Source organism: Schistocerca americana, chromosome X, assembly GCF_021461395.2.
Source record: "Schistocerca americana isolate TAMUIC-IGC-003095 chromosome X, iqSchAmer2.1, whole genome shotgun sequence".
In the NCBI taxonomy this organism is placed as follows: domain Eukaryota; kingdom Metazoa; phylum Arthropoda; class Insecta; order Orthoptera; family Acrididae; genus Schistocerca; species Schistocerca americana.
This window is the reverse complement of record NC_060130.1, coordinates 31,602,263-31,614,219: the sequence shown is the minus strand read 5'-3', so window position 1 is coordinate 31,614,219 and position 11,957 is coordinate 31,602,263. Positions and strand designations below refer to the sequence as shown.

The 11,957-nt window shown below is 37.9% G+C and overlaps 1 protein-coding gene across 1 annotated transcript in view; it reads right to left on the bottom strand.

Moving 5' to 3' along the window:
• Positions 1-204: 204 nt before the first annotated feature.
• Positions 205-11,957, bottom strand: part of LOC124554976 (molybdenum cofactor biosynthesis protein 1-like) — a 69,118-nt gene continuing 57,365 nt past the window's right edge. The window contains exon 7 of the mRNA XM_047128715.1: positions 205-260. Coding sequence (XP_046984671.1) covers positions 205-260 — 56 coding nt within the window. The remainder of the gene's footprint in view (positions 261-11,957) is intronic.

The following is an 11,957-nucleotide window of genomic DNA, read 5'->3' as shown; positions in this document are numbered from 1 at the left end:
AATGTCTCACCACATTCCTATTGAAACTATTTACTCTTCTTGTAAATAACACCTATGACAATTTTATACAAATGTCCACTAAGACTTTGCTTGTCAACTTTCATTTAGGTAACAGCGATCTTTTAGATGTATTTAAATCAGTACTGTTAAGAAATACTGACTAGCTTTATTTTCAAGAATCTCAAGTTTAAGTTATACATACTGTTATCCTCCAATAAGAATCATTGGCCGATTCTTCATCTTTGACAGGTTCATCATGCCTGCAATGCAAAACATTATCTTTTGTATTAACAGATGAAATCCAACTTTTTAAATTTAATAAATGCTTATACAAACATAAAGTTTCTTCAAAAAATGTATTTATGACAACTTCCTGTCACAGATAATTTTCACTGAATGTTGCAACCCAGTTATAATGCTGATGAGAAGCAAATGTTGATCTTTTCCCTCTCTTCCTTCACCATCTGTTTTGTTCACCTTGACATATTTCTACCAAACAGACTACCCCAATGGATCCACTGCTTATATTTAACACACAGTAAATTCAGTGCAAATATTTCCTTAACACAGGATGTGCATTGACGAGCTTGAATTAATCAGAAAAATATAAACAGATACTAACCGTTCCACAGCTCTTACAAAATACTTGCATTAAGTAATCATCAAAGCTACTTTTTGTACAGCAAGAGGACTAAAAGTCAAAATGGTGCTACATGCTACAGGCAGTGCAATACAATTTATTTTACTCATTGCTACAGCAATAAATGTACTTATAAAAATATTCAGACTTAGACTATAATCAAATACAGAGAGAGAAAATATTCTAACTAAAGAGATATAGCAGCCATAGGCAGAAACAAATAAAAAAACTGATACTAATCTTAGCTTTGAGGACCAAAAGTTTCTTCATCTGGAAAACACAAAAAGAGAAATGAGACTGTTCAAGAATTAAGGATGAAAATTCAGGATCTTGAGTCAAGGAAGATGGACATGATGAAATTCAGTTGCGAAAGAGCAGCAGATGATGTAATTTTAAATGCTGAGAAATAAGATCTCTTCAAGAGGAGCCACCAAAAGGTCAAATAAGTGAAGAACAAGCTGAAAATACCGGTAAATGGGCTAAAATGGCGGCAAATAGATAAAGGAAACAGAAAGGAAGTGCTGAAGAACAGGCAACCAAACAACAACAACAACAACAACAACAATAATAACAGCACATTGTAGCAATATATAATAGCAGTCCCACAACATCTGGAGGAAGATTTTCCACTAACAGAGCAATAAATTCATGAAGCCATCAAATCTTCCAAAACTTCAAAGCAACAAATGATGACTCCACTACAGCAAAATTATTGAAATAGTCAGAACACACAAATGATCTACAACTGCTGTTTGAGAACATTTGGAAAGCTGAAGAGATTATGGAAAGCATTAATCCACAGCTATGAAAAAAAGGGGACACTCAAAATGTCAACAATGGCAGAGATGCCTCACTTCTGCCAGTGGTATACAAAATATTATCAAAAATTCTCTGGACAGAGTTGTAGAAACTTTAGACAAATAACTGGGAGAATCTCGAGGAGCTCTAGAAAGGGAAGACCCTGCACAGAGCAGATGTTTATTAGAAAATCGATAATCCTCCACAGACTGCTAATCACCAAACCTATAATAGTATCATGTATTTGTTTCAAGAAAACTTTTGATTTGGTAGGCAGAGAAATTATAGGTAAAATCATCAAAGAATTTTGTATTAAAGCAAACATAATCCTCAAAACACTAGCAAATAGGATGACTGAAGCTAAATTTATGGGAGAAGTATCTCAACCATTTGAAATAAAAACTGGTGTTAGACAAGGGGACAGTTTATCACCTTTACTGTAACACTGCATTCTAGAAAAAATAGAAAGTATCTGGAATTTGGAGAAAAAAAAATTACAAAATTGAACCAATAATTTTAGGACGAATAACAAATGGAATTAAGGTAAACTGCCTGGCTTCTGCAGATGATTCTGATATACTTTCAAAAAATCTGACAGACAGTTATTGAAAGAAATCTTTTGGAAGAAATAGCAAAGAGAGCTGGTCCCAAAATTTCAGCCGAAAAAACAACATTGATGACAATTTCAAACAATGCATCAACATTCTTAGAAAAACAAAAATGTAAAATAGCATTAGGAAGTAAATTTAAATATATTGGACAAACTGTACAACAAAATGGACTAGAAGAATTAACAGTAGATGCAAGAGTCAGCAAACTGGAGAGAGCAAATCGTTTTATAAAGGATATTTACAACAAGAAATGTACAACTAAAAAAACAAAACTAAAACACTATCCCACAGTGGTATGACCAGGATGTTTATATGGATGAGGATGCCTAATGATGAACTATAAGCTGGACAGAACAGAGGTTCCTCAAAGGAGCATTATTAGAAAATAATGGTTGCAATACAAGCTACAGATGGCTGGAAAATGAGAAGTAATGAGGAGATCTACAAAAATTTTGAGAAAATATCAGAAGTAATGGCTAAAAGAAGATTAATTTTTTTTTAGAGACCTCTACTGAATGAGTAGTTCTGGAAGAAGGACTCAATGATAGCATGGATTACAGAAATAAGAAAGAAACAACATCAAACAATCAGAAATAATAGAAAGAAACCTTTTTACAGATAAAATACTGAATTTAAAAGGATCATCACCTCTCCAAGATCAAAATTAATTTCATCCCTCTCAATAAGACCGTGAAAACCGGAAATAAAATTCATAAATATGATATTGCGAAGCTCAAAATCAATCAAAACATATTGGAACAATGCCACCAGTAACTGACAGTTGAATCCCATAAATGGGCAGACATTGCCTCCATGATCCAACAAGCAGCTAATACTACAATCCTGACAGCTAAAAAGAGGAATCATACATGGTGGAATGAGGTTTGTGGTGAGGTGGTGGCCCAAACAGCAAGTGCATGGAAAAAGTGGAATTCTACCAGGAGTCCTGATGATTTTGATGTATTCCATGAAGTTCGAAAATATGCAGCCAGAACTCTATGAAGGTCTAAGCAATTGCATGAGAAACAGCAGTTAGAATAGATCGATCAGTGTTTCCAGATAAACAATGTCAGAGACTTCTATCAGGCGTTCAAATCGAATTTGAAAGGATACCAAGCCCCTAGTTTTTGTTTTAGAGACGAAAATGGAAAGCTCAGTGTTGTGCACATAGTTCCGCATATTCAGCGCGTACACAAATTTCCCACTAGAGTGCGCCCCGCTAAGCAAAACAGCGCAAGCGCAGCGCTCGTCCATCTCCGCACTATGAGATGGCGCTGCCATAGAGACGGACCAAATTCTGCTTCCGCCGATCCGCGTATTAATATGTAACGCAGCCAATGAGATTGCTGCTAACATAGAACATTTTCTCCTCGCGCATCACACTCGCGCAGTGATACATGAACGTGCGAGGTATTATAACGAGTGTAAAGACCTTCGATCAGTCAGTCTGCATTTGTCTGCACCAGTCTGTATGAGTCTGCATTAGTCTGTACCAGTCTGCATTAGTCTGTACCAGTCCGTCGAGTTCTACAATTGTCTGTACCAGTCCATAGTCAAGATTCAGTCTGCGCCTGATAAGATTACCATATTCCTGTACATAGCCATGAAGATAAATGTATAGACACTTTTGTCAAGTATCTGAAATATATGTGAGAATAAGATTAACGTACCAATCCCAAAGAACTTCAGATTGTCAATTGTAAATAGCATCCAGAACCAAGTTAAGTAATTTTTATATTTGTTATTATTTTAGTAAATGTGTGTGAAAATTAATCAAATTCTGTTTAAAGTTGGTCACCGTCAATCTGCTACTCTAAGCGTGCAAGTGGCATTTCTATCATCTGACCGAATGGCAGAAGATAAACACACCATGATAAGACCACGAGACATATTGCTGACACTCGCTTACTTCGTTAGAGCAACAAGTCAAATAATCTGATGGTGTGTGTACTGAAGGTCTTACAGTATGCACACCACACTCGGCCTGACCAACAAAGAAAACTGCAAGATCATGTCTCGTTACTTTGAAAACCTACTTAATTGTGATGAACCGAAAGAAAGATTCCCTGCATGTGCCCCAATCAACAAACTACCCCTAATCTCCATCTAGTAAAGAGGAGACCAAAGAGATCATCAACAACTTTAAGAATAATAAGGCAGCTGGAGAGGATTCAATAGTGGTGGAACTACTGAAGCTGGCAAATAATGAAACTCTAGATATACTAGTCCAACTTTTTGAGGAGATCTGGAGAGCTGGGATGATACCAACTGAATGGCAGTCAGCTTTAATCCATCGTCTACACAAAAAAGGTGATAAATAGAATGTCAGTAACTATAGGGGTACCTCATTAGTATCTGTTCCATATAAGATTCTCTCCAAAGTGATACAGAATAGAATAGAAGGTCATTGTAACCAACTGATTGGGGACTATCAAGCTGGTTTCCGAAAGGGCGATTCTTGCGCAGAACAGATCTTTAACCTGAAGAACATCATCAGGTCCTAAAAACTGGAAGAAATAACTATGTGGTCATGTTCGTTGATTTTCAAAAAGTATATGACTCCATCGACTGACAGGCATTAATGAATATTTTGGAAAAGTTTGGGATGGATAATACCTCAAGAAAGCTGATCAAACAAACTCTTACTAACACAGTGTCAAAAATTAAATTTATGGGTGAGGTATCTGAACCCTTTACAATCAGAACGGACATAAGACGAGGAGATGGACTATCCCTCTCCTTTTCAATTGTGTCTTGGAAAAGGTCACTCGAGAGTGGAGAAAGTTATTAGCCCAAGAAGAAACAAATGAAGAGTGGTTCAGACTTGGTCCTAAGAACAAAGGGGTGTGCATTGACTGCTTAGATTTTGTGGCTGACCTGGCCATTTTTGCTAACAACAAAGAGTCAGCAGTCAACAAGATAAATAGGCTGTCAGAAATTGCTGAAAAAAGTTAGACTCCAGATCTCTATTCAAAAGACAAAATATATAACGAACATCTGTAACGGACCTGAATGGATGATAACCAACCTGGGAAAAAATCAGATGAGTTAAGAATTTCAGGTATCTCGGTGAAGTCATCCACCAGGAGAATGGATTAAAAGAAGAAGCAATTGCCAGGATGAGGAAGTTAGACCAAGCATACCAACTGACAAAGAATACTTATAACAAAAAGTCTATGAGTATGTGGGCCAAGTTCCAACATTATAATACAGTTGTAAAACTTGAGGGCTTATAAGCATCCAAAACTTTGACCACGAATAGACAAGGTCAAGCTGAGCGGCTGGAAAAGCGTGAGTGTAGGATATTAAGGAAAATTCTAAGGTAATAGATGGGTCGATGGACAATGGCGAATGAGAGCAAATGAGGAATCGTGCAGCAAGACAGAACCTATCACAGCATCCATTACAAAGAAATGATTGTTATTTTATGGTCATCTCATGAAAATGGACGGTGATCGACTATCAAAAAGAATACAGAGTTTCATCCTATCTAAGAAAACGACGCCGAGATGGTTCAAAGAATGTGAAAAAGATCTTAAGCAGATTGGTATCTCAGAGAGAAATTCCTGAAAGGAACAAATTTAGAAGATTGGTGACCAACTACCAAGGTTTTAACATGGCATCAACATCCGAAAGACAGTGAGGACCCTTATCTGAAGGGCATAAAAAGGTACTTCTTAGAGGGGCTCAGAAGATACTGGCAGGAAGTCAAAGCTGGAGCAAGAACAAGACCTGGACACTACAGTGAAGTCGGTTGTTACCACGCAGTCCATAAAGACTCACCTCGATAAAAAAAAAAATAAAATAAAAATAAAAGGCTTTCGATGCAGAAGAAATAGGGGATTGAGAACAACACGAATAGAATAAAGGGGGAAAAACATGAGGAGGAGATGGACGAGTACTGGAAAAACAGGAGACGACAAGGGAAGAAGAAGAAGTGAAGTTATTACATGATGAGAGATGGTGATTGAATTTGATTTGATTCAGTTTTCGTTACATACACCGAAAAAATGAGATGATTCTCAAGGGTGTGGAACATGTCAGAATGTATAACACAAAACATTTTAATATAATGAATACTACCCTGATCATTTGTCATGAGATTGCCAAAATAGGTGAATACAATACAGTAAACTGGAGAAACTAATATTTACAGAATTAATACGCTCTCAGAATGAAATATTGTTGTTGTTGTTGTTGTTGTTGTGGTCTTCAGTCCTGAGACTGGTTTGATGCAGCTCTCCATGCTACTCTATCCTGTGCAAGCTTCTTCATCTCCCAGTACCTACTGCAACCTACATCCTTCTGAATCTGCTTAGTGTATTCATCTCTTGGTCTCCCTCTACGATTTTTACCCTCCACGCTGCCCTCCAATACTAAATTGGTGATCCCTTGATGCCTCAGAACATGTCCTACCAACCGATCCCTTCTTCTGGTCAAGTTGTGCCACAAACTTCTCTTCTCCCCAATCCTATTCAATACTTCCTCATTAGTTATGTGATCTACCCATCTAATCTTCAGCATTCTTCTGTAGCACCACATTTCGAAAGCTTCTATTCTCTTCTTGTCCAAACTATTTATCGTCCATGTTTCACTTCCATACATGGCTACACTCCATACGAATACTTTCAGAAATGACTTCCTGACACTTAAATCTATACTGGATGTTAACAAATTTCTCTTCTTCAGAAACGCTTTCCTTGCCATTGCCAGCCTACATTTTATATCCTCTCTACTTCGACCATCATCAGTTATTTTGCTCCCCAAATAGCAAAACTCCTTTACTACTTTAAGTGCCTCATTTCCTAATCTAATTCCCTCAGCATCACCCGACTTAATTAGACTACATTCCATTATCCTTGTTTTGCTTTTGTTGATGTTCATCTTATATCCTCCTTTCAAGACACTGTCCATTCCATTCAACTGCTCTTCCAAGTCCTTTGCTGTCTCTGACAGAATTACAATGTCATCGGCGAACCTCAAAGTTTTTATTTCTTCTCCATGAATTTTAATACCTACCCCGAATTTTTCTCTTGTTTCCTTTACTACTTGCTCAATATACAGATTGAACAACATCGGGGAGAGGCTACAACCCTGTCTTACTCCCTTCCCAACCACTGCTTCCCTTTCATGTCCCTTGACTCTTATAACTGCCATCTGGTTTCTGTACAAATTGTAAATAGCCTTTCGCTCCCTGTATTTTACCCCTGACACCTTTAGAATTTGAAAGAGAGTATTCCAGTCAACATTGTCAAAAGCTTTCTCTAAGTCTACAAATGCTAGAAACATAGGTTTGCCTTTCCTTAATCTTTCTTCTAAGATAAGTCGTAAGGTCAGTATTGCCTCACGTGTTCCAGTGTTTCTACGGAATCCAAACTGATCTTCCCCGAGGTTGGCTTCTACTAGTTTTTCCATTCGTCTGTAAAGAATTCGTGTTAGTATTTTGCAGCTGTGACTTATTAAGCTGATAGTTCGGTAATTTTCACATCTGTCAACACCTGCTTTCTTTGGGATTGGAATTATTATATTCTTCTTGAAGTCTGAGGGTATTTCGCCTGTTTCATACATCTTGCTCACCAGATGGTAGAGTTTTGTCAGGACTGGCTCTCCCACGGCCGTCAGTAGTTCCAATGGAATATTGTCTACTCCGGGGGCCTTGTTTCGACTCAGGTCTTTCAGTGCTCTGTCAAACTCTTCACGCAGTATCATATCTCCCATTTCATCTTCATCTACATCCTCTTCCATTTCCATAATATTGTCCTCAAGTACATCGCCCTTGTATAGACCCTCTATATACTCCTTCCACCTTTCTGCTTTCCCTTCTTTGCTTAGAACTGGGTTTCCATCTGAGGTCTTGATATTCATACAAGTCGTTCTCTTATCTCCAAAGGCCTCTTTAATTTTCCTGTAGGTGGTATCTATCTTACCCCTAGTGAGATAGGCCTCTACATCCTTACATTTGTCCTCTAGCCATCCCTGCTTAGCCATTTTGCACTTCCTGTCGATCTCATTTTTGAGATGTTTGTATTCCTTTTTGCCTGTTTCACTTACTGCATTTTTATATTTTCTCCTTTAATCAATTAAATTCAATATTTCTTCTGTTACCCAAGGATTTCTACTAGCTCTCGTCTTTTTACCTACTTGATCCTCTGCTGCCTTCACTACTTCATCCCTCAAAGCTACCCATTCTTCTTCTACTGTATTTATTTCCCCCATTTCTGTCAATTGCTCCCTTATGCTCTCCCTGAATCTCTGTACAACCTCTGGTTCTTTTAGTTTATCCAGGTCCCATCTCCTTAAATTCCCACCCTTTTGCAGTTTCTTCAGTTTTAATCTACAGGCCATAACCAATAGATTGTGGTCAGAGTCCACATCTGCCCCTGGAAATGTCTTACAATTTAAAACCTGGTTCCTAAATCTCTGTCTTACCATTATATAATCTATCTGATACCTTTTGGTATCGCCAGGGTTCTTCCATGTATACAACCTTCTTTCATGATTCTTAAACCAAGTGTTAGTTATGATTATGTTGTGCTCTGTGCAAAATTCGACCAGGCGGCTTCCTCTTTCATTTCTGTCCCCCAATCCATATTCACCTACTATGTTTCCTTCTCTCCCTTTTCCTACACTCGAATTCCAGTCACCCATGACTATTAAATTTTCGTCTCCCTTCACAATCTGAATAATTTCTTTTATTTCATCATACATTTCTTCAGTTTCTTCGTCATCTGCAGAGCTAGTTGGCATATAAACTTGTACTACTGTAGTAGGCGTGGGCTTCGTATCTATCTTGGCCACAATAATGCGTTCACTATGCTGTTTGTAGTAGCTTACCCGCATTCCTATTATCCTATTCATTATTAAACCTACTCCTGCATTACCCCTATTTGATTTTGTGTTTATAACCCTGTAGTCACCTGACCAGAAGTCTTGTTCCTCCTGCCACCGAACTTCACTAATTCCCACTATATCTAACTTCAACCTATCCATTTCCCTTTTTAAATTTTCTAACCTACCTGCCCGATTAAGGGATCTGACATTCCACGCTCCGATCCGTAGAACGCCAGTTTTCTTTCTCCTGATAACGACATCCTCTTGCGTAGTCCCCGCCCGGAGATCCGAATGGGGGACTATTTTACCTCCGGAATATTTTACCCAAGAGGACGCCATCATCATGTAATCATACAGTAAAGCTGCATGCCCTCGGGAAAAATTACGGCTGTAGTTTCCCCTTGCTTTCAGCCATTCGCAGTACCAGCACAGCAAGGCTGTTTTGGTTATTGTTACAAGGCCAGATCAGTCAATCATCCAGACTGTTGCCCTTGCAACTACTGAAAAGGCTGCTGCCCCTCTTCAGGAACCACACGTTTGTCTGGCCTCTCAACAGATACCCCTCCATTGTGGTTGCACCTACGGTACGGCTATCTGTATCGCTGAGGCACGCAACCCTCTCCACCAATGGCAAGGTCCATGGTTCATGGGGGGGGGGGGGGGGGGGGGGGGGAAACATTGTTATGCACTATTAATAAATTTATGTTATGCACTATTAATAAATTTAGCATACACAAAATACCTAATATTGACTGTTGCAACCAAGTACTGTCAAAACTTAAATCTAACATATTTTTACTTACGCTGGCCTAACAGTCTCTGTTAGGATATTCATCTGTAGAGTAGAAGGCATTGCCTATCAAAAAGTCATTCAAACTCTGTTTAAACTGTGCTTTATCTGAAACCAAGTTTTTAATGGTTGCTGGTAATTTATTGAAAATGTGTGTTCCTGAATATTGGGCCCCCTTTTGGACCAACATAAGTGATTTTAGGTCTTTATGTAGATTGTTCTTATTCCTAGTATTGATAATATGTATTGAGCTATTTGTTGGAAATATAGATATATAACTTGCATCAAATTTCATTAAGGAGTAAGTATACTGAGAAGCAATGGTTGGAATTCAAAGTTCCTCGAATAGGTTCTACACGATGTTCTTCAAAGACTGGTCCCAGATACTCCATTGCACCATTCACCGAACCTGATAACCCCGAGCCGTCAGTAACAAAAATTAAGTCTTGCTTAAGAGATTTACAGCACTACATGCACTTGTTACCAAAGTCTCATTTACTTTTAGAGCTATCTGTTCCACTTCCTTTTTGGCCCCACTTCTCTCTGTCTCCACTATATCCCATACAGTTCTTATTTTGTTGCCCGATACAATTATCTTTTTCTCTTAATAAAGCTACTTCGATTTCTGGATTACTTGATTCAATATTTTGCAGTATTCTTTGCAATGCATTACAATTCTAATATCAGAAATGTTCCTAGGTAGTAGATACAGTCTCCTTTTTGCCCCACATGATATCTTTATTCCTTGTGTAATCCATGGTTTATCTTTTGACTTCTGTGTGATCTGAGTTACCTTTAGGGGAAAACAATTTTCAAAAGAGGAGGTAACTTTATTAATAAATGCTTTGTATTTTCCATTTGAGTCAGGTAAACATCTCTCCAGTTCATGTCTTTGAGCAATTTCCTGAATTCCTCAATTTCTGGCTTATTTATTATCCTCCTGTACTCAGATTTAATATTTTTTTATCCTGACAAATTTCAACATTTAACACAAGATGCTGCACGTTGTGATCAGATAGTCCATTTACTATTGGTTTTGTGATATGACTTTTTTCCCCTAGATTTGTTCATAAAGATATTATCAATAGCAGTCTCAGAGCATTTACATATCCTAGCTGCAAAGTTCACAGTAGGAACTAAATTGAATGATAGTGTTAAAAACACCAGCAACCACTATTTCCTCTTATTTTTTTTTTTACACAAGCTATTCCTTTCGCTTTGTGAAATGAAGCACTGCCTAGTTCCAAAACACAGGACTACTATGACAAGGTGAAATGTTCTCAGAGTGCTACATGTATGATAGTAAATGTAATCCGCACTATAGTTGTTTTCTGAGTAGTTATGCTGTGTGTGTTTCATTCAATCAGATGAAATGGAATAAAATCATCAATTTATTTATTTTGGCTCTTTATCACCAAGATACATTCAATGTTGGTTGAGGTTTATCTTTTGAATTCACTCCAGTGTAGATTGTCAAAATTTTATCAGTTGTCAAAGTACTTGTAACACAGTTTCCGAATTTACTGCCATCCAGGAAAGTCTCCCACTCAAATTATTCTCAGAGACTGAGAGCTGGCTGAAACCCAGAGTAGAAAGCTCTCACATATTTAGTGATTAATGGAATATATATCAGAAAGGCAGGTTAGACACTGTAGGAGAGGGAGTGTCCATTGTCTCTACTGAGGTCAAAGCTGATTGTGACAGTGAAGTTACCTGGTTGCCTATAACAAGTCTATGTGAAATCACGTTAATTAATGGATGTTTTAATCATCCACCCGGTTCTGCTATGACAGTTTTGGAGCCATTCAAAGAAAGTCTACAGACAGTAGCACGTAAATACCTAGATCATGCAATGCTAGTTGGAGGTTAATTTAGCCTACTGAGTATAGATAGTAGCCTATGGCTTTATTTCAGGGGGTGCAGTCAATCTTGTGAAGCACTTTTGAATGTGGTTTTCGAAAATTGTCTTGAGCACCTAGTTTGGCACGCCACATGCAATGGAAATATCTTAGACCTTGTAGTTACAAACAGCCCAGATATCATCAATGACTTCAGCATAGAGATGGGGATTAATAATCATGATAACATCATAACAACTAAGACTACAAAAATTAATAAATCAGTCAAGAAGGCTAGGAAAATGTTCATGCCAGAAAGAGCAGATAAGCAGATGTTAGCATCTCACTTAGACAGAACTGACATCACTTAGTTCCATTAAGATGGACGTAGAGAGATTATGGTCAAAGTTTAAATAGATCGTGAATTGCACTCTCAACAAGTCTGTACC